Source organism: Ciona robusta, chromosome 12 (assembly GCF_009617815.1).
Source record: "Ciona robusta chromosome 12, ASM961781v2".
In the NCBI taxonomy this organism is placed as follows: domain Eukaryota; kingdom Metazoa; phylum Chordata; class Ascidiacea; order Phlebobranchia; family Cionidae; genus Ciona; species Ciona robusta.
In genome coordinates, this window is record NC_143246.1 from 1949319 (window position 1) to 1976615 (window position 27297).

The window sequence follows — 27297 nt, forward strand, 5'->3', positions numbered from 1 at the left end:
ATGTATAAGCAGTGTAATTGCAGCTTTAAAAAGGTTTAGCAGCCACGTTTAGAAGTCAGTTGTAATATCATACCATATTAATTATTTTTTGTTCCTTTTTTGAAATATTCCTGTTAATATTTCATGGGTTGTAGTTATAATATGCTTGTAAGTTGTAAATGCTAACAACTTTTTATACAGGCAGTAATTTGTTTAAGTAGAAAAAGTAACTGAACTAAGCAAGATGTCGGATTCTTTAACATGCTGCAAGTACCTCATGTTTTTCTTCAACCTTCTTATCTTTGTAAGTGAGCACAAGGATAAATTATTCAATACTCAGAACTACCTGATTGTATAACCGCTGTAAAGGCAATATATTCGCTATGCATGTACTGTGGTTAGACGCTTTACCGAAAATCACTAGCTAAATTTAAAAATTTCACACGTTTGGGCGTGACCTTTAGCTTTAATCTAGTATGCGGAAAAAACAAAGCTTGTTTCGTCAAGATGTAAAAGGCAGATGTGTTCTGTCGAAAGACGCAAATCTCTGTTTATTTTACACTGTGTCTCTTTTTTTATTAATAATAAAAATACTAGGTTGAGGTAAGATGGTCCATGTTTTTATTCTATTTTATCGACCCATTTGGTAGTGAACAAAGAATGTTCACAGAATTATATAACCGTATTCTCACCACACTAAAAAGCGTTGTTTATTGTTAAAAACATGATTAGGAAATATGGTTTAACGCTTTCCGTCTCACCCGGTGATACTATATAATAAAACCCATGTGTTAGTATCCTTAAGCCACTGTTTTTACTTGATAACACACAATACATACACGAGGCGACGCATGTGGTTGCCAAAGGTAGGTGGTTTCTTACGACACGTCCGCTCCAATGTTCGAAAACAATGAAGTCACATGAAAAGCTCGAGATTGTTGTGTGGCGTGTTTGTATGGCTCATTATCTAGCGTCAAAGATAATACATCTAAAAGTTCGCGAACAAAATTAAAGCTTTTATATTTGTGACTTGCGTGCCTGGTGTATAAGAATTCACCCATGTTATAACTCGACAGTGAACATGAGGTGTATAAACACACCATGTGCGTTTGGTGTATAAAAATACACCCATGTTATAACTCGACAGTGAACATGAGGTGTATAAGTACACCATGTGTGTCTGGTGTATAAGATGTCACCCATGTTATAACTTGATAGTGAGCATGAGGTGTATGAATACACCATGTGTGTCTGGTGTATAAGAAGACACCAATGTTATAGCTCAACAGCGAGCATGAGGTGTATGAATACAACATGTGTGTCTGGTGTATAAGAATACACCCATGTTATAACTCGACAGTGAACATGAGGTGTATAAACACACCATGTGTGTCTGGTGTATAAGAAGACACCCATGTTATAACTTGATAGTGAGCATGAGGTGTTTGAATACACCATGTGTGTCTGATGTATAAGAAGACACCAATGTTATAGCTCAACAGTGAGCATGCGGTGTATGAATACACCATGTGTGTCTGGTGTACAAGAATACACCCATTTTATAACTCAACAGTGAGCATGAAGTGTTTGAATACACCATGAGTGTCTGGTGTATAAGAAGACACCCATATTATAACTGACTACAAATTTGGTTTATGCAAACTTTATTTATAATTTCATAGTAATTATTTTAATTCAAATTAATCAACTCAATGTGAGTACACCCTGTGTCGGTTTAATAGCCGCGCTTTTAAACTGATGCTCTTCCCATACTTATGAACCATATCGTATTTTAACGACTATCGTTTTTTCTGTTGATTCCTTTTTGTTGTTGTTATAGTTCAATCTTCGATGTCATTTTCAAAGAGATAACAAAATAATGTTATAGGCTACTGTGGGGGAAGATGGGACATCTCTAGCACATAATATTTAAATATCCTGATCGTGTTTTAAATAATTAACAACGGTCTATGGAAGTTGTGAGATTACGGTTTTGTAATTTTTTAAATGTTGTTTGTTTACTACCAAATGGGATGATCAAACAGAAGAAAAGGGTACCCTATCTCCCCCACTCTCCTTTATTAACTATTTACATTAAAATATATGTTATAATGCTCCAGCTGAGCGGTGCTGCACTTCTCGGAGTTGGTATTTGGGTAGCAGTCGGCGCCGATTCGTTTAAACAAGTGGTCAGCCAGGACCCGGCTATATTCAATGCAGTCTACATCATCATTGCCGTCGGTGCTCTCTTGTTTCTCGTCGGGTTCCTCGGGTGCTGCGGCGCAATTAAAGAGAATAAGTTCATGCTCGGAGCGGTAAGTTTTTGTTTTACTTTTCATTTATCACACTATTATATACAGAATATAGTAGGTGGGGGTAAGATGGCACATATACCATCTTACCCCACACTGATTCATGCTCGGAGCGGTATGTTTTGGTTTTACTTTTTATCTATTTTAAACTCTTTTATATAGTGGATTGGGGTAAGATGGTACATGTACCATTTTACCCCACACTATTTCATTTTTGGAGCAGTAAGTTTTATCTTACTTTTCAGTTAAACTATCATTTACAGTAGGTTGGGGTAAGATGGTACACGTTTCATCTTACCCCACATATATTTTAAATTGTAGACATAGTATAGGTTGGGGTAAGATGGTCCATGTCTCGTGTTGCTAACGTTGTGCATCATTGTATTGAAACAGCTTTATCCATACAACGATAAACAATTTATTATTAATTATCATTCATACAAATAGCATATAACCGTGATTTTACATTTCTTTCAGTTCTTTGTCATGGTTCTTATCATCTTCATACTTGAAATTATTGGGGGTGTTCTTGCATTTGTGTATTACCCGAAAGCTAAGCAAGCAGCTATAGACTCCATGAAGTTGTATGATGATAACACCCCAGAAGGCAATACAGTCAAAGCCGCATGGGACGCTTTTCATACAGCTGTAAGTAATATATATCAGCACCATGGAAAAGACTCTCTCTATAACCAAGAAAAACGCTGTTACCGTTGTGCGCGTCTGTGTTCTTAGACAAGACGCATAAAACCAATTTCTCCAGCCTAGCGGTTTCCAATGGTTTGTCTAATTTGCCATCTGTACAATACGAAAAAATAAAAATTTACCGTTTAAAAATTACCTACAAAGTTACATATGTGGTAACTTGTAAGCCGGTACAATGAGGTGTATAAAACAGAAAACCCGTGTAATAACGACTATCATTACCCCGTCATTTTGACGTTTTTAAAAAATATTATCGAATTTTCTTTTCAGTTTAAATGCTGTGGCATTAATTCATCAGCAGATTGGCTTGGACAAACTGTGACTTTTGTCCCAACTTCATGCGCCGGCTTTACACAAGGATGTGAGAGCGCCCTTAAAGGTTACTTCTGGGCATTAGGTGGTGTCGCGATTGGCGTTCTCTTTATTGAGGTAACATTTACAACTTTCCAACCTAAAAAAGTGTATATAGTAGGGTGGGTAAAATGGGACATTCTTTAGTCTATTTTCCTGCCCCATTCGGTAGTAAACAAAGATTATTCAAAGAAATATAAAACCGTATCCTCACGACTTCCATAGACCGTTGTTAATTGTTTAAAACACGATAAGAATATTTAGATAGAATGTGCTGAAGGTGTCCCGTCTTGCCCCATCCTACTTATTTTTACAATTGGTTTTTAACATTTTTGCGCAGATAATATAAAATTATGGTTTTTCCGTTGTCACCTTATATTTATGAGTTCCTACATATTCGTTGGCCTGCTGGGTATAGTGGATTGGGGTAAGAGGAAACATGTTTTCTTTCTCTTTTTTGTCCCATTTGGTAGTAAACAAAGAATATTTACAGAATTAAATAACCACATCTTCGCGACTCTATAAAGAGAACTGTTAATTGTTCAAAACATTATGAAATATGGGATTTAGATGCTAACTGTATTCCACTTTCCCCACAATACTATATACTATCTGTTGTTTTAGAAGTTAAATGTACTTGAGGAACCTGTGTCCAAATTATCAGCCACACATAAAAAAATCCAAAACAAAATCACACACAAAGTAACATACATGGTAACTCGCAAGCTGGCACGAGCTGTATGAAACAGAACACCCGTGTTATAACAACTGTCGTTTTCGGGCCACGCGAGGATAAAGTAAGTTACATTCGTTTTTAAATCTGTTTAATTTTGTTTCAGCTTCTGGCGATGATCTTCGCTTGCTGTTTGTACCGAGGTGTCAACAAGCACCAATATGCTTGAGGTATATTCAACCTTCGTAGATAGTCGTTTAAATCACGGCACACACATACACATGTAAATAAACTTAACGTAAAATCGATGTAGCCTTAGGTGTTTCGTAGAGTTTCGAAAAAAAAGTATTTCCTTTATACCTTTGTGCTTTGAGCACAGATATTAAATATTATAGTTCTACAAATTTAATTTAATGCATAAAGATTATACATTAGGGTGAAAGAAGATGGGACACCTTATCATTCTATTTACTGGTCACATTTAGTAGTAAACAAAAAAAATTATAAAACCGTTTCCTTACGACTCCCATAAATAGTCCGTTTTGGATATTTGGATATTCTGTGCCGAAGGTGTCCCATCTTCTCCAACCCTGTTATATTTTGTGTTGTGTAGCGATAACGGCTGACCAGCTGAAGACATTTTTATGTGATAAAAAACTATTTGTAGCTGGCCAGCTGTTATCGTTACACAATACAGTATATACGATCTTTTTGCAATAAGTTAAATTTGGACAACTATAATATTAAATATTTTTACTCTAAGCACAGTCAACCGCTACACCTTCTTTTCAAAATAAGTTACCCCGTCAGATGGGTACCGGAATCCTGAATATTTTCACACATTTCTTTTTATCTTAAAAGTTTTAGGTTACAAATCAAACCTACGTTTTAACTTTGGCACTGCGTTTGAATAAATGAATAAATTGTAAAAATACTGTCGTTTTTTCTCAAGAATCAAAAATCGCTCGAAATATATATTGTTGCTGTCCGGCTTATATACGTCTCGATAGTTATAATATAATAGGGTGGGGGAAAGATGGGACACCTTTTCATTGTATTTTTGTCCCGTTTGTTAGTATAAACAAAGAATCATTAAACCGTATCATTACGACCCTCATAGACCGTTGTTAATTGTTTAAAACAAGATCGGGATATTTGGATATTATGCGCTAAATGTGCTCTCTTTGTTTGTTTTTTTTTACATTGACACTGCATTTACAGAATATGCTATATTTAAACATGGTCTACTTTATACCTCACTCTATACAACTTTAATTATTTACAGCCATTTGGCAAAATAACTTACAATGTGTGTTTGAAAATCAATAGTTAATTGGAATACCCATGCGCAATAGAAACGCTATACCAGAAACGCATTGAAATATAAATTCTGCGTTATAATATTATAACTGCATTATGGTATACTTGTCTAAAATCACATGGGAAGTTATTCAGCATTTTAAACATAATATATTTTTAAACACCCTTTTTCTATTGTTGAAAACAAAAAGCTTATCTAAGAAAATAAATGTTCTTTCTTTTAGTGCTTGTCTTAAATTATTTAAAGGCTTATGGTGTAAACCAAACTAAAACATAGCCAAATAGAACAGCCGTTGCACATTTCACCAAGTCTTTGTTTTGTTTCCGAGCCTAATTTCATTTTTTGCAGCTTCTTTTGCGGTCTAATTTAACTGTTTCAAAATATATAACAACAAGTTTTTTTATCGATTTAATCAATTTATACCACGCTTAAAATAAGGACTATTATTTATATTGCTTTATTATTCTCATCAGGGCGCCTGCCTCTAACCTAAAGGTTATGGGTTTGATGCTTAACGCTACTGCCATTAAAGGGACACCCAATAGATAATGTTGTAACCCAGTGGTCGTTTAAGTGTTGTCTAAACTGCCAGCCATACATTAAAAAAATACAAAAAAAAACAATTACGCACAGAGATGCATGCGTGGTAACCCGTAAGCGGGCATGAAGTGTATTAAACAGAACACCTGCGTCAAAGCGACTGACGTTGCCCGGCCACGCAAGAATAAATAGGTTACGTTCATATAGTAGGATGGGGCAGATGGGACAGCTTCTTGTTTAATTTTCTCCACCCATTTAGCAATAAACAAAAAAAATTCAAAGAATTGTAAATACGTATCTTCGCGACTCCTATAGACCGTCGTTAATTGCTTAAACACGATCAGGATATTCGAATATCATGTGCTAAAGGTATCCCGTCTTCCCCCACAGTAAATTAATTTATTTGTTTCCCAATTTCCGCTTGAAAGCGCTAAAGCGACTCGAAACTCGTAACTTGTCATTCAATGCGTAAAATTGCGAATGATTGTAAAACGGGTGTTCTGTTTCATACACCTCGTCTTCCTTACGAGTTACCATGTATGTAACCTGCTGGGTAGTTGTTTACCTTTTTGGGATGGCCTAATTTGTACACCGTATTATTGATTACTGAGTTAGAGAAATGACCGTCTTTTCTATATAAACAGACATACCAACAATGGTATAGTAGCATTTAAACGTGATTTGTAAAGCTTGCAAAAGCCCCGCCGTGCGAGATTGTTAGGTATGTAGAAATAACGTGACAACAAGCCGTTTAAATCTACGTTTAAGATGTGAGAGACCAATATGAGGTACATAACCGAAAGCTCATAGAAGCGCTTTATTATACCTTATAGTAGTTATACATAATATACAAATATCCTGGCCGTGTTTTAAACAATTAAAAACGGCCTATAGGGGTAGGGATACGAACTTATAATTTTTTAAATATTATTTGTTTATTACTGAATGGGACGGGAAAATAGAGTTAAAAGGTGTCCCATCTTCTTCCACCCGCTTTAAGTACAAAACACCCACATAATAATCTGTATCTACGTAGTGTGTATTTTTACTCCAACGCGTCATATATATTGAATAGCTTATGAAAGTATTCCATACACGTCAAGACCCATGTTATATTGATTTGTCAGCAGATATGATGTGTATAAAACTTCCGTATTCGTAGTGAGTTGTTCTGCTACTATTAAAGCTGTAGATCAAGAGTCACGTGGTATGACGTCGTTTCCGGTCTAGTACATTTGTTCGCAGTGCAACATATATGCAATGGTACATTCGTGTGTATAGAGTGACAACTGTAGCATTAGCGTGTAGCGAAACTGCAAGCTGTTATAGTTTTGTTGTGAACGTGCATATCAGACAAACTTTATTAAAACAATTTAGGTTACAAGAAATGCTCAATTTTATGAAATGACATTTTCAGGTATAATTTATAAGACTAATATAACGTGTAGCTTATTTGATATTAAAATATCATGTGGCAAATCTAAATTTAGTAAAATAAACTGTATAAAACTAGAGTGTTCGTTTATGTTAATATTTAACAAAATAGGCGGATTTTGATATTTATTTAAAATCGGTAATTTTGGACAAAAACGAGAAAAATGGAAAGCAAAGGTTTGAACTGTTGCAAGTATTTGATGTTTCTATTCAACTTACTAATATTCGTAAGTACATAACGTGTATACGTATATATATTATAGGGTGGGGAAAGATGGGACACCTTTCACACATAATAACCCAATATCCTGATCTTGTTTTAAACAATTAACAACGATCTATGGGAGCCGTGAAGATAAAGTTTTATAAAAAATCGTTGAATGTTTGTTTACTTCCAAATTGGAGGAGAAAATAGATTGAAAAGGTGTCCCATCTTCCCCCAACCTACTACATAATTGCTCATACCGTAGTAAAGAGACTACTTTATAATTGCATGTTTTCCACGCAATAATTCAGCTGCTGTTTAATTATACAGTAGGGTGGGGGAAGATGGGACACCTTTAGCACATGATATCCAAATATCCCGATCGTCTTTTAAACTATAACAACGATCTAGGGGAGTCGCGAGGATACGTTTTTATAATTCTTTGCACTTTCTTTGTTTACTACCAAATTGGGCGAGAAAATAGAATGAAAAGGTGTCCCATCTTCCCCCAACCTACTATAAGTATTTTTGCGACCGCGGACTATGGGATATGGGCGTTAACCTATGCGTTCAACATGCACAATGGCTTATAAAGCGTAGCGATAACTGTACACGCGTACAGTAAACGGATACGCAGTTTTAGTTTCAAATTAATTGTTGCGACGCAAATTTCCTGTACCCTATAGGTACGGGTACAGACATACCTTAACTTTGCCAAAATGGTAAACAACTTTAAGAAAACTGAATACGCACATTTTTGGCTTCTCCGGTAAAAAAACATTTATAGTAAGGTAGGGGAATATGGAACACATGATTTCTTATCCCATTTGGCAGTAAAGAACATCCAAAGAATTATGAAACCGTATTCTAATAAACGACTCCCATAGACCGTTGTTATTTGTTTAAAACAGGATCAGGATATTTGGGTATTATGGGTTAAAGGTGTCCCGTTTTCCCCCACAGTACTATAATTGTTTGGGTTTCATTATACGGAGCAATACGCAATACAGCTACTGTGTAGTGCATATACACCTAACGCTTTGCATACACAGTTCGTTTGTGCATGGTCAACGCATGTTAATTTTGTTTTGTTTACAGATCACTGAAACAGTCAACGCATGTTTACGTGTATACTAATCAACTAAAATGCGATATGTTTGTTTTATGTCGACATAGTTCGTGTGTATATACGGTCAAGGCATGTTTTCGCGATTTGTTTTGTTTACCAATCAACATTAAATGATTGACGCAGCTTTGAGCGACGTATCCGCTAACTTTAAAGTAAAGCATCAGCATTAACACGCAGTATAAATGCTTGGTTTGGTGAAACATATAGTGATTTTTTTTATATTGAACTGTACTGCTGTAGTGTAAACGGCGACTGGTTTGTCGTTTACTTTCTACAAAATTTCATATGAATATGTATGGATTCCATATGGACGACAGTAAACAAGAGGTGTATAAATACAACATGTGCGTCTTGTGTATAGGGAGACACCAATGTTATAACTCGACAGTGAGCATGAGGTGTACAAATGCACCATATGTGTCTGATGTATAGAAAGACACCCTTTTTATAACTCGTCGGTGAGCATGAGGTGTTTGAATATACCATATGTGTCTGGTGTATAAGAAGACACCCATGTTATAACTTGACAGTGAGCATGAGGTGTATGAATACACCGCCATGTGTTTCTGATGATGTATAAGAAGACGCCCATGTTATAACCCGACAATGAGCATGAGGTGTATTAATACACTATGTGCGTCTGGTGTATAAGAAGACACCCATGTTATAACCCGACAATGAGTATGAAGTGTATGAATACACAATAATAAAGTATTTTATACGTTTAGTTGTGCGGGTGCGTTCTCCTTGGTCTGAGTGTATGGGCGTACGTGAATGCTGACTCTTTCAAAAAGATCATATCCTCCGACCCAGTTATATTCAACTCTCTCATTGTTCTTATTGCCGTTGGAGCAGTGCTGATTGTAGCTGGTTTCTTCGGTTGTCTTGGAGCAATACAAGAAAGCAAATGCCTTTTGGGAACGGTGAGATTATAAAACAAAACATTACTAACTAGTTTAAGCGCGGTATTTATTTCCATTTAATTAATGAATAAATGTAATTCGTTATCCTAGTGTGATGGGCCAATGGCATTTGTTTTAACGCAGATGTTCTGTTTTCACGCCCAGTGCTATTTACAAGTTACCACGAATGTAACTTTGTTTTAGTGTTTTTACGTATTTTTTGCTTTCTTTAATGTGTATAGACTTATGATATAACAGTCTTCTTTCATTAGTTTTTTACCATCGTGTTGGTCATATTCATTGCCGAGATAGTAGGAGCCATCTTAATCTATGTGTATTACCCGAAAGCAAAAGACCTTGCATTACAAAGCATGCAAAATTACAACACAACAACAAAGCAACCATGGGACATCCTACAAACAACAGTAAGAAGACATAACTGTATACTGTATTAATATATTAGTGTAGGGTGGGAGAAGATGAGACACTTTATTCTATTTTCTTAACCCAATTGGTAGTAAACAATGTACGTTGAAAGCATTTCAAAACCTGTTAATTGTTTAAAATACGATCAGGATATTTGGCACTAAAGGTGTCCCGTCTTCCCCCACCCTACCATATCTTGGAAACGTAAAGGAAATACGTTTGACATAAAATATGTTTTTATGCTACACCGTTTCTAAATTCAAAACAACTATTAGTAATATAGTACTGCAGGGTAAGACAGAACTCCTTTAGCACATAGTAACGAAATATCCTGATCGTATATTAAACAAATAACAACGCTTCATAGGAGACTTGAGGATACAGTTTTATAATTTTTGAATGTTCTTTGTTTACTACCAAATAAGCCGAGAAATTACAGTTATTAGCTGTCCCATCTTCTCCCACCCTACTACCATATATATATATATATATATATATGTGTGTGATTTTTATTAAATACGCCACCAACTATAGCCGCGTAGAGCCTCAGACCGGTAACCTTTATAGGTTAGAAGCGAGCGTGCTAATTACTACGTCGCTAGACCATAAATAATATAGCAAATCAATCAACATAAGTTATTTTGGGCAAGGTATAAATTGCCTAAATCGATCACAACTCCTATGTGTTGGTCAATTTTCAATTATACAGTGAAATTGGCCTATATAAAGGTCCCGAAAATAGAACCCTACTATATATGTATTTATTTTATTTCCTCGTTCCACTTAGGAGTAAACAAAGATAATTAAACAATCTATGCCCGTATTCCTGTGACTCTGAACGAGCGTTGGTAACTGTTAAAACACGATTGGAAAATTTGGGATATTGTGACGTTATCCCATTTCCTCCCACATTTTATCCCGTCTTACCCCACATTGATTTTACTTCAGTTTAAATGCTGCGGCTTTACCAACTACAGCGACTGGGGTTCTACCATACCAAGTACATGCTGTAGTGATGCAGCGTCTCCATGTTCACCATCATTGACAACGTTTTATCCGCTTGGCTGTGAAGCTGCGATTCGTAAATACTTCTGGATAATTGGGGGAATTGGTATCGGCATTATCGTATTCGAGGTAATTTCGTCAAAATAATATTTTTTTTTGTTGTTTGGTAATCTATATCGTTTTTTAATTTTAAACCAAAAGCTACTGTTATTCTTGTAATTTATTTTAAATGGATATATTTATATCTTTGTACTGATAGTATCTTTATCAATAAAATAAAGTAACAGAAAATCAGGGCTAAAAAGTTTTCTTTAAAAAATGTTAAAACTCTTTGAATGTTTTTGTTTGCTTCCAAATGGGACAAGAACTCAAAATGTTGTCCCAACTTCCCCAACTTATTATAGGACCAATTTAATATTTAATTTGTTTTTCAGATATTGGCGATGATTTTCGCATGCTGCCTCTTTCAAAACATTGGAGATTATGAAATGGCCTAAGCAAATTGTTAAAAAACATCATAATTTGGTACTTTTATCATTTAGGCCTAAATGCCTTTGAACATAGTCACTTTTATCAGCAGTATCAATTCTTGTTTATTGCCTATAAGTATAGAACGTTATGTCTAAACGAATTAATACATCCGTTTCTCGTTTATAACGTCAATTTCCTTTTCTCATTTCCGTATATATACACATTATAATAGGCCTGTTATTTTTTTCGTGTTTGCTAAATAATTCGGCTTTTAAAATTTTTGTTCAAAATAATTTATAGGTTTAAGCCGAATCTTGTTGCACTAAGTTAGTTTGACTATACATTATTTTAACTTTCAAAATGGAGTTTACAGGTATAATTGGTCTGAATTAATTCAAGTAAACACCAGTTAATCAAAATGAGGCTGCAAAAGTTAAATGTAACAATTTTAGCTTATATCATTTATATTTTTGGTCAAACTTTACAACAGCCCTTAGAGCCTTAATATGTGTTCACATCACAGTTTCAAACACTTTATATTTTGCATCTAATAATCAAGGTTTATCAAATTGCAATCATGAGTTAGTTCAATCGTGCAATAATAAAACTTATGTACAAATTCGTTACATTGAATAATATGTAATTATGGATAACACGAAGCACCTTTAGCCCATAATAACCAAATATCCCGATCGTGTTTTAAACAATTTAAAACGGTCTATGGGAGTCGTGAGAATACAGTTTTATAATTCTTTGAAAGTTATTTGGTTACTACCAAATGAGACAAGAAAATAGAATGAAAAGGTGTCCGATCTTCTCCCACCCTACTATACTACGTGTACAAAATGTGAATGTAACTTACTTATTTTCGTTGTAAAACGGGTGTTATGTTTTATAGGTGAGTGGTTATTTTCGTGGAAATGTTTTTAGTGTTTAGCTGATAATTAAGAACAACCATAAAAAGCTATTGGTTGGGCCCATTTACTTTAAGCCTTAGGTCCTATATAGACTCGAAGGTTTCTTATTTAGGTTTCGACATGTTCTGTTACCGCTACATGGCGCTATGGTGCAACGCATCATTGAAGCAGTAGTTCCTAGTTAAATTTTATACCACTGGCCTGCTTACTTGAACCGAAGAAGTCGTTATTTTAACAATTACCTACAAATTAACATTAGGTAAGCATAAGAACATCATGTTTCTATATATTAACAAATAAAATATTCTATAAAACTCAGTTGATGGCTGATTCAGATTTATATAATTTAAACTTAAAACGGTATTTCATTTAACATACAGTAGGCAGGGGTAATATGAAACATGTTTTCTTTCTATTTTACCTTCTTATTTGGTAGCAAACTAATTGTTTATGCATAAATAGATAACTGTTTCTTCATGATTAAAAATAGAGTTGTTAATTTTTAATACATGATTAGGAAACATGATTTATTCCGTTCTAATGGTACCCGTCTTACCCTACAGTACTTTTTGTACCCAGTTTAAGTACTACCACCGATATAGCCTCTTTTAATTGCTGTATAGCACTTTCCGCGCACGATATATGAATCCGAAGCTCGTTTGGAAACGAGGTAGTTCCTAGAAAATAGCTGTACAACTACCAGTATAGGAAGCTTAACAGTAAACAGTCTTACTAGATGAGTTGCAAATTAAACCAAGTTATAAACCATTTTCTTATGAGCATGTAATGTATATATAAGTTGTCTATTAGTATAGCACTTGCGTGAGTATGTGCTATAAGACAAATACGCTAAAACAGTCTCAGTTTTCCGTACAAGTCCCGGCATTAACTCAGCATACTTTTAGGTACAGCTAGTGCTTCGTGACTTTGTGGTTAACATTTAGTGAACATGAAGACCGCTTCTTTAGATGCTTGCAAGTATTTTCTCTTCACTCTAAGTCTTTTTATAACGGTAAGTGTTGAAGTATAAGGTTTAACTATATACTGTTTACATTTGTCTGTAAAACACTGATGCTATAGTAAATATAAATGGACAGGTTTTATACTGCAGGTGATTATAACTTATGTGTGTCATAACAATAGCCATTCTTGTTGTATTTCTTTATCATCAAATGACAATTGTTGTTTTTTTGATTTGAAATCTTTTCCAGCTGATCGGGGCAGTGTCACTAGCGCTAGGAATCATGGGTTACTTACAAAGTGGAAGCTCACAGCAGCTTATTAACTTACCAATTACAATCTTAATTTTGATTGTCAGTTCTTCGACAATTATTGCTGGTTTCTTTGGTTGTATTGGATCCAGCATTGAAAATAAAAGTCTGCTTGTAACGGTAAGACAAAAGCTTACGTAAAAGTGGCTGTACACAGTGTATCCGGCGTGCGAATTCACATGCCTACAGCCACCTTAAGCCTATAAATTTATCAGTCATATTGCTGTATTTTGTGAAACAGTGTTTCTTAAACTTGTTGACCCACAAGATTCCTGGACGATACCTACAGTGCTTTTTTCACATATCTTTTTTAATATAATAGGGTGGGAAGAGACAGGATACCTTTAGCACATCCCAAACATCTTGATCGTGTTTTAAACAATACTGTACTTTCAAAATCCCTGTTTAATTTTTTAGTTTTCTAACTGCTTTTCTATTTTCAGTTTTTTCTTCTGGTCGTTTTACTTTTGGTCTCGGAGATCGTTCTTGTTATCATAATTTTCCGCCAGCAAAGCCATTCAAAATCAACTGCTCTTACAAGTATTGCTGAATATCATACATCACCCAGCTCGCAAGTGTATTGGGACGACCTACAGAGACGGGTTTGTTGGTCTAAAAACTGTTTAAAATTAATCAATTTATTTAACTTAAACCCTATATGTTGCTGCTACAACGTGTATTATAAGTATGAAAGCGTATCATGTTACACCCTGCTGCTGTTAATAGGCCATACAAACAAACAGATACAAAATATACTAATGTCGTTAATTAATAAAGTTTCACGCTACGAATGTAGCTGCATTTTAACAATGCCACCAGAAGGACGGGCACAAACTTACAGCCTAGTGAACACTTTCTAATGTTTGTTTTTTAAGATGATTTGCTGCGGATACGACAATTTCAAAGATTGGAAAAACGAAACGCTTCCTAATTCCTGTTGCGGCATTCACCCATTGCCTTGTACAACCAGTTCTCCATATTTAAGCATAACTGGGTGTTCTTCATACTACAACAGATATCATGATATTGTTGGATACCTTCAAATTGCTGTTTCTCTATTAGAGGTAATTTTCAAACGCAGGACTAAATTGTCAGACGAAACAAGCGTAACTTATATCCAAAAGCTAAAATATAAATGAACCACGGTACCGACTGCTGGTATTATTACAAACCAAATCATTTCGTTTCGCTGCCATATCAACGTATTTCTACAATAAGCAAGTCCATAGATAAACAATCTGAAACGATGTCAAAATTAAAATATATAGTAGGGTGAGCGAAGATAAGACACCTTTTCATTCTATTTTCTTAATCTACTTAGTAATCTACAAAGAACATTCAATGAGTATTCAAACTCTATCTTCACGATTTCTCTATATCATTATTAATCGTTTAAAACACGATCAGGATATTTTTTGGATATTTTGTGCTAAAGGTGTCCCGTCTTACCCCACCTTACTGTATTTAAGTTTAAAACGTGCCCACTGCTGAGCGCAAATTTTTTTCTCAATAACTTGTTTCCGTTTCAGATAATTGCTGTCGTCTTAACCTGTGTGGTATTTGATTCATTTGGCGAGTATGAGATCGCGTAACTAACCTCATGAACGCCCCAGTATATGCTGACTGGATGCCTTTGACGTGCTGGTATCGCATTCGTTTCGTAAAACCTTTTCCCGTTTCGGAAAATTTTATTGTTGACAGTTTATGTTTCGCTTTATGTTATTGTTAGTATACACCTTGTCCGTTTATTTCTATGTTAAGCTTGAACCAGTGTCGACTTTTGTCAAGAGAGAGTGTTTTACCTTGGCAGCTATTTACAAAGAATAAACCAGTGGTTCTTAAACTTTTTTGTATGCTTTACCCTTTTAACAAAGGTGCTTATCAGATTTACCACTAATATGCTATATGTCGCTCATTTATTAAAAAGCGAAAACAACTAATTACATCAGTTATATTTAATACGACGAATGCGCTTGCTTTTTGGCAACGAGTTGTTTGTTTTGTAAGATGTCTTGTAAACTTCTACAATTGGCAAATTTTTTATATCCCATCAACTGATGTGTTTTTGATTAGTAGTTCATTTACCCTTTAAATACGAAGAGAGAAACCCCCAGGAGTAAATTTACCCCAGTTTAAGAAATGCTGGTATAAACAATATCTCATTTGTGATTATATACCATGATATACAAACGGCAAGATTTCCTTTAAGGAAAAGGCCCCAGTGTTTACAAGTCTTTCTGGCTTTAGAATCTCACAACAACTTCCATACTTACATTAATACAGGCCCGACTGTACACTGCTTGAATAAAGCTTTAATTTTTTCTCAGAAAAACTAATCGCAGCTGACTGGAGCGAAATAGGAAATTGAACCGTAAACACTTTAACTGTATAGACAACTAAATCAGAAGAGGCAGCTATATTGAACATTCTTTTAAAGCAGATATACCAAGGCGTCCAGGTTTTAACGAAAGGTTACATTTTAATAAAGATTATAATTTAAAATCTAGAATTAAAGGTGTTTGAAAGTGTCAAGTAAATAACAAAATGAAATCGACAGCATTGAATGTTTGCAAGTGGCTGATGTTTACCTTCAACCTTATAATCACTGTAAGTATTGTTTATTTCAAGTTTAATTTGTAATTTACTGTTAGGTTTTAAAAGTCGACGGCTGTCAGATTAAGTCAAACATGTAATTTAAAATTATGAATGTATTTTATACTGTCTTATGCCAACATCAAATCTAAAGTATAAAGAGTAACTTATAGGACGTATTTTCATTTTCGTTTCTTGTTGTTAATTGTTCAAACCAGAAAAGATGTGATTTAAGTGCTAACGGTTTTTATCTTACATCACATTACTATTCGCCCCCTTGGTCTTATAGTGCACCAATTGTCAGCAGTCCAGGAAAAATATTGCAACAATCACCAACAAAAGGCTATACGTGGTAACTCTCAAGCCGGTGTACGACGTCTATAAAATGTTATAACATTTAAAAAAGTTGCCTTACAACAAAAACAAATATGTTACATTCAATTCCATTTGGAAACTTATAGTTTTCTGTTGTTTTCAGATTTGCGGAGCTGTTTTGCTTGCTTTTGGTATATGGGCGTATGCAAACGGAAACAGTTTCCGAAAGCTTGTTTCCGCCAATCTTTATCTTTCCAATTCCATGGCACTTATGATGGCGGTTGGTTCGATATTAATAATAGCTGGACTCTTCGGCTGTATTGGCTCACTAATGGAAAACAGATGCATGCTGGGGACGGTAAGTTTAAGCCAACTTTTCTAAGACCATTAATCGCTGTTTCATGGACAATTTCGTAAAGATGGGATCCAGTAAGGTAGGGGAATATGGGACACTTTTTCCATTATTTTCTCGTCCAATTTGATAGTAAACAAAGAGCATTTAAGGAATTATAAAACAGTATCCTCACGACTGGCATATTTGTATATATAGACCGGTGTTAATCGGTAAGGAGATATTAAATAATATGTACTAAAGGTGATCCGTATCCCCCCACCCTACTATATGATGGAGGTAGCAATTAGAAGAAAAAAGTTTTACAACCTATTTTGCCAATTTTCAAGTACAAAATGTGCCAACAGTTTATGCTCATGCGAGCCCAATAAATATTAAGCTGTATAATTGCATTTTAAAATATGATTTAAAAACTCATATAATATCGCCCGTTAAATAGTTATGTGAAAATATACTACTTTTTCTGCAATGCAAAAGTTTATTTTTTAATTATTTCTAAAGTTACATACGTGGTAACTCGTAAGCGGGCAAGAGGTGTATAAAACAGAACACCCGCCGTGTTATAACGACTGTCGGTGCCCTGCCATGCATAAAAAAGTTGCATTCACTAAACTCTTCCACAGCGTTGTTTGTTTTTACCCGTTTTATTCTCGCAGTTTTTCACTATCGTCTTGATTCTGTTTGTCATCGAAGTAGTTTCCATCATACTACTGTTCGTGTATTGGCCCAAAGCAGAAACACTGGCATTGAACAGCATTCATCATTACGATACAGACAAGAAAATACCATGGGACTATTTACAAAGATCGGTAAATTATTAAAGGGATATTTTGAAGCTTATGCTTTTATGAAACAATTCACGATACTACAGCTTAAACGTCAGTGCTGTACCTTGTGGTCTATTTCCAGACGTATCAAGAGTGTCTTTTTATACATCAGACACACATAGTGTATTTATACACCTCATGCTCACTGTCGAGTTATAACATGGGTGTCTTCTTATACACCAGACACACATGGTGTATCCATACACCTCATGCTCACTGTCGAGTTATAACATGGGTGTCTTTTTATACACCAGACACACATGGTGTATCCATACACCTCATGCTCACTGTCGAGTTATAACATGAGTGTCTTTTTATACACCAGACACACATGGTGTATTCATACACCTCATGCTCACTGTCGAGTTATAACATGGGTGTCTTTTTATACACCAGACACACATGGTGTATCCATACACCTCATGCTCACTGTCGAGTTATAACATGAGTGTCTTTTTATACACCAGGCACACATGGTGTATCCATACACCTCATGCTCACTGTCAAGTTATAACATGGGTGTCTACTTATATACCACACACGCATGGTGTATTCATGCATCTCATGCTCACTGCCCAATAATAACATATTTTCCATACACAGATGAAATGTTGCGGTTACACCAGTTATACAGACTGGGGTTCAGAAATTCCTTCAAGTTGTTGCTTCCACAATCAGACATGTACAGTCGGGTCCAAAGACCTGTATGTAAAAGGGTGCAGATCATCTATTCAGCATTACATATTCATTATTGCAATTTTTGGTGTCGGTGCTCTCTTGTTTGAGGTGATGTTTATTTCTAAGTATAATAAGTGGAGTAAGATGATTCGTGTGTTCATTCTCCTTTCGCGTCCCATTTTGTAGTTAACTAAGACTATTTAAAGATCTACATAACCGTAGCCCAGCCGCCTTAAAAGAGCGTTGTTAATTGTTTAAAACACAATCATAAATTAAGGAAATATTAGGGTATGCCATCTTACCCCAAAGTAATATATCTTGGTAATTTTTATGTATGTCTAATCTCAGAGGGACCTTTCAAAGTTCTAAAACAAAGTTTTATGTTATGCCAATTACCCAACCTTTTGAAAAAACGGCCAACAAAACTAAAGCTGTTTCTAAACTGTCCGCCATTCAAACAATCACTCACAAAGTAACATACGTAGTAGCTCGTTAGCGGGCACGAGGTGTATGAAACAGAACGTCCGTATTATAACGACTGTAGTTGCCCCGCCACGCAAAAATAAAGCAAGTTACGTTTACATGCAACATAAAGCACCACCCAAACTAAGCATTTTAATTTAGTATTAAATTTGTTTCCACAGCTGTTGGCTATCGTCTTTACCTGTGTTCTGTATCAATCTATTGGAGATTATCAGCCAATGGCGTGAAGCTGTTGATTATCAGCCAATGGCGTGAAGCTGTTTTGTTGTCTGAACTTCGTTTGTAAATATTTAATTGTAAAGAAAAATAATCAGTTATTTGACAATTTTAAAAGTTGGTTATCTGGAACAAAATCAACAACATTTTGTTTCTGAATCACTTTTTTATCCTTGCTCTTAAAGCAAAATATACTTTACAAATGAATCCCTAATGAGCCTATAACGCCTATGCTTTTCACTGTATATATGTAAATTATGCCTGTTTCTACTATACGAGGTCTTTAGTTTTATCTAATTATCGCTCTTACTTTTACCGTGTGTTAATTAATTTAAAAAGTGTTTCATTTCCGGCACTTTTAGGCGATGCTGTGCTAAAGTGGTTAACGCGATTGCCTGTACCCCCGTACTGGTTTGAGGCTTGATGCCGATACCATTTTGCGTGTAAGTGTCTTTGGGCAAGACACTTGACGGCAATTGCAAAATTACATACTTCGTCGTAACTCGTTAGCGGACATGAAGTGTATAAAACAGAACAGAAAAAAAGAAGAAATTCCGTGTTATAATAACTGTCGTTTCCCTGTGCCTAACGAGATAAAAGTCGGATTTATTCAATAACAAATGAATACGAAGCTTGAGGCTGCTATGATTAATGTTTTGTTGCCCAAACTGTTAGCCAAATTTTGTATTATAGTGAGTTACTGTATATATGAGTTTTATTGTGTTATATATTCGATAATTATTTCGTGGTGTAAATGCTTTTAAAATGTATACAGCATCAAAAAGTCACATTCAATGTATTGCACTGCTGATAAAACGTAGCGACAAATAAATAAATGTATAGATACATTTAAGTATCGTTTATTGACACACTGTACAACAGGGCTGTTTTAGTGATTAAAACCACGTTGATTAAAACTATCATAATGTCACAAAATTACGAAACATCCCAAAACCGTTGTGTTCTTTAAATAAAGAAAACTTTTATTGGTTGCACTTTTACAGTTTTCGTATAGGCCATAGGTTGTACCGTACTGGTTTATTACTTTACACAGTTAAAATAAAATATATTGCAATCACTAACAAAGTTTTCTCTTTTTCCTTTTCTCCCAATCGTGCTCACATGTTACTCTTGGGAGCAGCGGGTTTTTCTCTTTCTTTCTCTTCTTCCACGCTTTGACAGGTGCTAAAATTTTCAGTCCAGCGTTTTTTTTTAATTACGCGCTGCAAATTCTTTATTACTCCATTGTAGTTTTGCAGTCTAAACGATAAGAAGTGCTTGCTGTACAGACTTGATATTTTAGATGTTTTTACTGCTCGGTTAGAGCTGTTCAGTTTGATTGGAAATTTAGTGCTGGCATTTTGTTTAAGACGTGCAGATCTTTTTTTTTATGTTTTTAGTTTAACTAGTTTAAGACCTATTTATCAATGCGGCATAAAATCATCAGCAGATACGATAACCTAATTGTGTTATAGTAACTGTTATATCTAAAAAATGGTAACTGTTATATCTAAAATTCGTCTGTATATTTAAGTTATAGTACTGTGGGGGAAGATGGGACAGGTTTAGCACATTATATCCAAACATTCTGATCGTGTTTTAAACAATTAACAACGGTCTATGGAGGTCATGAGGATAAGGTTTTATAACTGTTTAAATGTTCTTTGTTAACTACCAAACAGGACGGGAAAATAGAATGAAAAGGCGTCCCATCTTCCCCACATCCTACTGTATGTAACTTACACAATTCATTTGCATGTACTTTGTGTTTTACAGAACTATAATTCACAACGTATGCACTGTTAAACAGAAGTTTAAAGCTTTGTATCTGGTATATGAACCATAATTAAGTTATAGACAGTAAAGATTAGATCAGTTTATGGCTCACTCTATATCGTGACGCCAGAACGTAAGAAAAGTTTAAACGTTTACCTGTATTCTGTATAAGGCAATGCCGATTGAAAGCATATGGTACGTTTATAGTGGCAGGCTCTGTTTTGGTACAATCTTGGGTGCAATGATTCTGCAGGTCAAATAAGTAAGTTTTGTTCTATTGTTAGTGTTATTATATAATGTTTGAATTATGGGTAAGACTCTTAAGAGTAGTTGCTCCAATCCAGTAGTCACTTATTTATGTGGTGTATTAATTGTACGGCCATTTACAGTATAATCCGACCCACGAAGTTACATACGTGGTAAAAGTTTTGTTTGTAAACAACCCTTAAGGGACTATTGCTGTGTTGAAGTAATTTCCGTTAAGTGTCTTACCCAAGGATACATACGCCTACAATGGCAGTGTCGAGTCTCGAACCCATAGCTTTTGGTATAATAAAAGCATGCATTACATGCTTGTACCTTAGTAAAATAAATTCTGGGTAACAAATGTTAACCTGGTTATGCATGTTGTGAGCTTCTATTTCTGTACTATCATAATCGATATATGTTTTAGAATTCCGATTGTAGTGTAACACGCAAAAAGCTTCTGTACATGACATTTTTATTTTTATACTTTTAACAAAATAAACAAAAAGGCACGCAAGTGATTCTGAACGGCATGGAATATTTGATAGAATAGTTATAACGATAGCTGGTCGTATATTACACAATATAAGGCACCGTTAAAACTGTGGCAATTTAATCAATACGATATACAATCATGAATGGTAGCGAAAATACTGTACAGTTGATCATAAATTCTAAAAAGTAAAATACGGAAATTGTAATTAGCAACCGTTCTCGCTACTGGCTGTCAGTTGTAGATCAGAAAATAATAAGAAAAAGGGGTTATAGGAAAATTAAACTTGTAATTTTCGCTTAAGGTATATTGCACTTAACCGGCCTATATAGTTTTGTATTAAACTGCATAATGTACAAATGTAAATATGTGACCTGACTGTTGTATTGGTAAAAAATGTCTCACGTGCCTACGGTGCAAATTCGCTGTTTAAGTTTTGATTCTTGTTTTGTTTTTATCAAAAGGCAGTAAAATAAACGCCGCTAAACGCCGGCGTCTCCAATATTTTGTCTCGCAAAATAATTGTTCGCAGAAAAAAATTCTTAGGAAAAAAAATCACCGATAATGACGTCACAGAGCCGAAAAAGTTGTTGACGTGCAGTCAGTCGTGACGAAATACGTTTATCGACGTCTCATTGGTCGACCTTGGTCAACTCTCTTTGCTGCAACCCCGCGGCCAGCACTTTCTTATTAAAGTTCCGTATGGTGTTGAACCATTGGTGGTGGTTTACAATCCATAGTCTGGCATGCCGCCTTCCATGTCATCGATGTCGCCAATCGGCGGCAACGCGGTGCTACATGTCCGGTAGAAATGGAAACCGAACTCGGTGTATAAGAAACCGGCATCTGCATTCGAGGCTTCGCATATTGTAGAGGGCTCTTCGGTGCTCTAAAAATGACAAAAACGCATTGGTAATTTTTTTTTTTAGATTGTATAAAAAGTTTGTTAAACCCGTTGTAGGTATTAGTTAAATTCGTTAAAAAAAATATAAAACTAATACGTGTTTTTCAGTTACTAAAAGTTTCTATTTCAAGTCGTCCAGACTTGTATTGGTAAATCTATTTGAAACCCACCAATAAATTCAAGTAATGACTTGGCATATGATTGTACTTATTTGGTTTCAAACAAATTAAAAATCGTTTATTTTTATTTTTATTTTGCAAAACATATAAAAAAATTGTTTTTGCATCATATGTAATACGTTGGCATATAGTACTTACAGAAGTAACTCTAAAGACGTAATCAGCAACGACATAGTTGGTGAAGTACAGTTGAAAGTTTGCTTTTTTCTTTCCTTTTACTTGTTGGTATTGGTGAACGCCTGTATCTTGCTCAGCGTTGCTGTCTGGACATTCACTCTTCGTGTTTAAGCTGCACATTATCACTGTATTGGGAGTAACCATGCTGAAAAAGTAAGAAATAAATGAATAAATGAATGAATAAAACTTGTTTATCCTCGTCGTTATGAAATGGGTTTTTATAAGTTTTTTTTATTAGTTTGAGAGTCTTGAGACACCTATTTTTATTTCTTGTCCCATTTAGTAGTAAACAAAGAACATTCAAAGAATTATAAAACCAGACTCTCATTTTCAAGACTCTCATAGACCGTTGTTAATTGTTTAAAACACGATCAGGGTATTTGGGTAATGTGCTAAAGGTGTCCCGTCTCCCAACCCTACTATATACACCCGTATAATACATATACCGTAAAACAATTTCCACTTACTTAAATTGTAGCGTTATTGGTACGGCAGGTGGTGTATGAGGCGACACGGGTACGTTAAAGGTGTAATTCTGGTACAAGAACTCGCTGTAATAGAATAAAACAAGAAATTATTTTCGGTAATTAAATTTAACACACTACATTTTCGTAATAAAAAAATAACACTTAAATATTTAAATTGAGTTAATTTTCGGTGCCAAAAACACATTATATTTTTGTAAATTTGTGTCATATATTTCGGCTATCATATCACATATTTATTTTTTATCTCTTTGAAAACGATAACGAATATAATACTAATAAAACAACGTTATCAAAAGCAAATTGACATTTGTTAAAACACGCTATAGATAATACGAAAAGAGCTTTGTTAAAAAAGCGTAGCTGTTGCACCAATTACAACTGACCATGGATGTATGAAGTGTAACACTGGGCCTTTCAAAACAAGTTACCAACATCGCTAAAACTTAACCTTTAAAAGGTATTTAACAAAATAGAAATTTGATTTTACCCACTTTTCTACCCTTTAGTTTAGTGATACCTTTATAGTGTTTTTTTACCTAAAGTTGTCAACATTTTTTTGCATTTTAATTGTCTTGGGTTTTAAAATTGTACGGTACCGAAGAGAAAAAATATAGCACTTACCAATTTGCGTACGGTGTAAGCGGAGGTGAAGCATCTTTCAAAGTAACATTTGGTTCGACCAGCTTTATATTTGGTACCATTGGTGCACTGTTTACATTTGTGCTAGTTTGTCGCCTGTAGAGTTAAATGTATTAGAAATTTGTTTGTAATATAAATATTGTAACTTCCTTATCCTTGCGTGGCGGAAAAATAACAGTCGTTATAACACGGGTGTTTTGTTTCATACACCTTGTGCTCACTTAAGTGTTAGGAGGAAAACAAATGTATCTTTGTGGGTGGTTAATTTTATGTGTGGCTGGCAATTTATGCTTTCTGCTTACTTATTTATCTTGTGCACCACTCTCTGAATGGGTACTTCCCCGTCGTCGCTACCTTCCTCTGGGTCAATTATCGGATCCGTCATTCTCACTTCCGGGATATGACGTATTTCTTTGACTACGTCAACATTATTTTTCGGTTCAACTTCGGGGTAAGATGCGATTCCAATTTTCGGATTACCGGACGGAAATCTTGGCTCAAACTCAGCGCTATTAATTTCGTTGTTAACATGGCTGTGATAGGGTCCTTTAATTCCCCTCCAACGGGGGTTCGCATCTGCAAAAAAATAACTTGCGTTGCAAAGATTTTTTTAAAAAAGTATTTTGTATGATAATTAATGAATGAAAAAAATTGTTTTTTTTTCTGTAAATATTCTTTATTTATCATTAAATGGGACGATAAAATAAAACGAAAACATTGCCATTAAATTTAGTAGGGTAATGATTATATTTTCTTACCCTATTTGGCAGTAAACCAAGCACAATAAAATAATTATAAAACTGTAACCCCACGACTTTCATAGAATTATTTAAAACACGATCGGGATATTTGGATATTATGTGCTAAAGGTGTCCCGTCTTCCCCACCCTGCCGTATATACCCCAACCTTAGTGCAATACTTAATGCAACTGTATTAAAGCTTAAAACCCTTTTATAACTCACCTCTAGGGCTTGGTATTTTGTGGCCTGATAACGGGGGTGTTGGTACTATTTCTTCTGGTCCTTCTGGGTCGAAGTTGTTCGCTTCCACGGGTCCAATGTAAAGATCTCGAAAGCAAACTGAATGGTCGATTGGTGTACCAGCGGGCGCGTTTGTACAGCAGAACTCCTATTGTGACGTAATAGTTAGATTATTACGTAAACATTTATATATGATAAGGTGGGGGAAGATGTAACGATTTTCCATAGGATGGGGTAAGATGGCTTAGATTATTATTACGTAAAAGTTTATATATGATAGGGTGGGGGAAGATGGAACGATTTTTCATGGGATGGGGTAAGATGGAACGTTTTCCTTCTTCTTTATCGTCCGATTTAGCAGTAACAAGGCATATTTACAACATGGAACCGTACTTTCACTACTCTTAGAGCGTTGTTAAATACTCAAAGCACGATAAGGAGCTATAGGTTTTAGGTGCTAACGGTTTCCATCTTACACTACTACAGTACTACAGTACTATATGACATTACGTTTAGAAATTCCAGAGTATTAATTATGTGATGTATACTTACAGCTTGGGGGACGCAGTCTGGGTCTGTTGGCGGACAATAATCGATTGGAGGTCCTGTGTATTATAAGATATTATGAATAAATAAATGAATGAATAAATGTAACTTATTTATTCTTATGCGGGGCGGCAACGACAGTCGTTATGATACGTGTGTTCTCTTTCATACACCTTGTGTCCGCTTACAGAGTTACCACGTATGTAACTTTTTTGTGTGTAAATATTTTTTTTGTGTATTGCCGACAATTTAGACAACCTATAAGAGACCACTGGGTTGAAGCAATTGCTGTTAAGTGTCATACCCAATAACACATGTACGACCACAAAAGCGGCATTGTCAGGCCTGGAAGTTTTAACCTATAAGTCCCAAAAGTATTCAGGCTAACCACTGCCATGGCGCTGGTATATACGGCTATACAATATGCTCTTATAGACACTTACCTGTTACTAAAGATACGGTAGACGAAGTAGTGTGGAAATAAGGCGTAGTCGGTGAAGATGTACTGTCGTACGACGAGCTTATGTTAACTTGAGTTGGTTCACTGTTTATTGGTCTGCATTTAAAATAGGTTAAGTTAAAATTTAAAAAAATCAAATTTTAAAAATACATGCAATGGTCCTGTGGGGTAAGATGGGACACCTTTAGCTCATATTATCGTCATTGTGTTTACCCAATCAGCAACGGTTTTTGGAGTCGTGAGGATATACAGTCTTTATAATTCTTTTGAATGTTCATCTTTTACTACCAAATGGGATGAAAAAATATAATAAAAAGATGTCCCATTATCCCCAACCATAAAGGCTTATAACGTTTAAAGTCAAGCGTTATTTCATGCCAACTGCAATGTTCATGCTATGCTACAGGTATACGAATAGCAAAAAAACACCTGAAAATTAAACATGCAAAAAGTTACATAGAAAGATCGCAAGTTTTGATCGCATTTCTGTTACGGTAGTTTTGCATGATACAATGTTGATAAAAACGCTCCAACCCAGTGGCCAGTAATGCGTCGTCCAAATTTTAAACACAAATACAGTCACCCACAACGTTTCAAGCGTGGTAACTCGTTAGCTGACATAAGGTGTGTGAAACAGAACACCCGCGTTATAACGACTGTTCTTGCCTCGTCATGCAAGTATAAACAGGTTATATACCTGTTAATACGTAAGCGAACAAAAGGTGTATTTGAAACAGAACACCCGTGTTATAACGAATGACCTTGCCTTAAAAGTAAATCACATTCATTCATTCATTCATTAATTCGTTCAAACCAAGTAATACGCTGTCTTACCCCGGTCCATCCGTTTGGTCATGCCCTTTATGCGACTTTAATTCCAGAATGTACAATGTAGCCATAGAAATCACACTACAATATCACCACCACAGAACAGCGTTGAAAAGTCACCGAAAAAAAATCATGCAAAAAATTCATATTAGTTTAGTAGCCATGCATTAATGCAGCCAAGTTATTTTAAAACACCCTAAACCCCCAAAGCTAAGTTGCGTTTTTACCCGGATGAGAGTTGGTCTGCTCGACAGTTTTCACAATTTGAATTATCCGTAGATTTGTTTTTAGACATAGACACAATATATATTGTTGACATTCCAACAACGCTGTAAAAATAGGGCTAGTTGTAAATAAACAGACTTAGTTTTTCTTAGTATACAGAATTAGTTTTTCTTTGTATGGTATATCATTAATAGCCAATTGTTTTACATTAAGAAAATTAAAACAAACAAACAAACTATATATACGATGTG

The 27297-nt window shown here is 35.1% G+C and overlaps 5 protein-coding genes across 10 annotated transcripts in view; 4 read left to right on the forward strand and 1 right to left on the reverse strand.

The window, feature by feature from the left end:
• The first annotated feature begins 125 nt into the window (after positions 1-125).
• Positions 126-4952, forward strand: LOC149726378 (tetraspanin-18B-like). Of its 2 annotated transcripts, XR_016386302.1 has the most exons (6): positions 126-283; positions 2100-2294; positions 2769-2939; positions 3267-3425; positions 4187-4622; positions 4696-4952. XR_016386302.1 is itself a non-coding variant. In XM_089890901.1 (5 exons), the coding sequence occupies exons 1-5, from the start codon at positions 224-226 to the stop codon at positions 4247-4249; spliced, it is 648 nt and encodes a 215-aa protein (XP_089747027.1). In that variant the 5' UTR covers positions 126-223; the 3' UTR covers positions 4250-4952. The 2 variants fall into 2 exon arrangements, 1 of the variants encoding a protein (XP_089747027.1); XM_089890901.1 differs by having other exon boundaries at positions 4187-4952.
• A 2224-nt stretch (positions 4953-7176) lies between these two features.
• On the forward strand, positions 7177-12075 carry LOC149726379 (tetraspanin-9-like). Its single transcript, XM_089890900.1, has 5 exons — positions 7177-7542; positions 9378-9572; positions 9824-9976; positions 10926-11111; positions 11417-12075. Exons 1-5 carry the CDS (start codon positions 7480-7482, stop codon positions 11477-11479), a joined length of 660 nt encoding a protein of 219 aa, XP_089747026.1. The 5' UTR covers positions 7177-7479; the 3' UTR covers positions 11480-12075.
• Positions 12076-13167: 1092 nt separating this feature from the next.
• On the forward strand, positions 13168-15484 carry LOC149726380 (leukocyte surface antigen CD53-like). Its single transcript, XM_089890707.1, has 5 exons — positions 13168-13382; positions 13582-13761; positions 14085-14243; positions 14517-14705; positions 15171-15484. The coding sequence occupies exons 1-5, from the start codon at positions 13320-13322 to the stop codon at positions 15231-15233; spliced, it is 654 nt and encodes a 217-aa protein (XP_089746833.1). The 5' UTR covers positions 13168-13319; the 3' UTR covers positions 15234-15484.
• A 415-nt stretch (positions 15485-15899) lies between these two features.
• On the forward strand, positions 15900-19957 carry LOC149726381 (tetraspanin-9-like). Its single transcript, XM_089890706.1, has 5 exons — positions 15900-16248; positions 16712-16906; positions 17557-17709; positions 18331-18513; positions 19050-19957. Exons 1-5 carry the CDS (start codon positions 16186-16188, stop codon positions 19113-19115), a joined length of 660 nt encoding a protein of 219 aa, XP_089746832.1. The 5' UTR covers positions 15900-16185; the 3' UTR covers positions 19116-19957.
• A 1627-nt stretch (positions 19958-21584) lies between these two features.
• The window catches only part of LOC149726382 (myelin regulatory factor-like), a 39639-nt gene continuing 33926 nt past the window's right edge, over positions 21585-27297 (reverse strand). For 4 of the 5 annotated variants that reach the window (XM_089890705.1, XM_089890700.1, XM_089890704.1 and 1 more), the window contains exons 21-29: positions 27049-27150; positions 25977-26089; positions 25540-25592; positions 24970-25135; positions 24309-24582; positions 23989-24102; positions 23347-23430; positions 22841-23024; positions 21585-22508 (exon numbers count right to left, since the gene is read on the reverse strand). In XM_089890705.1, coding sequence (XP_089746831.1) covers positions 22347-22508; positions 22841-23024; positions 23347-23430; positions 23989-24102; positions 24309-24582; positions 24970-25135; positions 25540-25592; positions 25977-26089; positions 27049-27150 — 1252 coding nt within the window. In that variant the 3' untranslated portion in view covers positions 21585-22346. Of the gene's footprint in view, positions 22509-22840; positions 23025-23346; positions 23431-23988; positions 24103-24308; positions 24583-24969; positions 25136-25539; positions 25593-25976; positions 26090-26827; positions 26903-27048; positions 27151-27297 lie in introns of all 5 variants that reach the window. The other variant, XM_089890701.1, reaches the window with a different exon arrangement.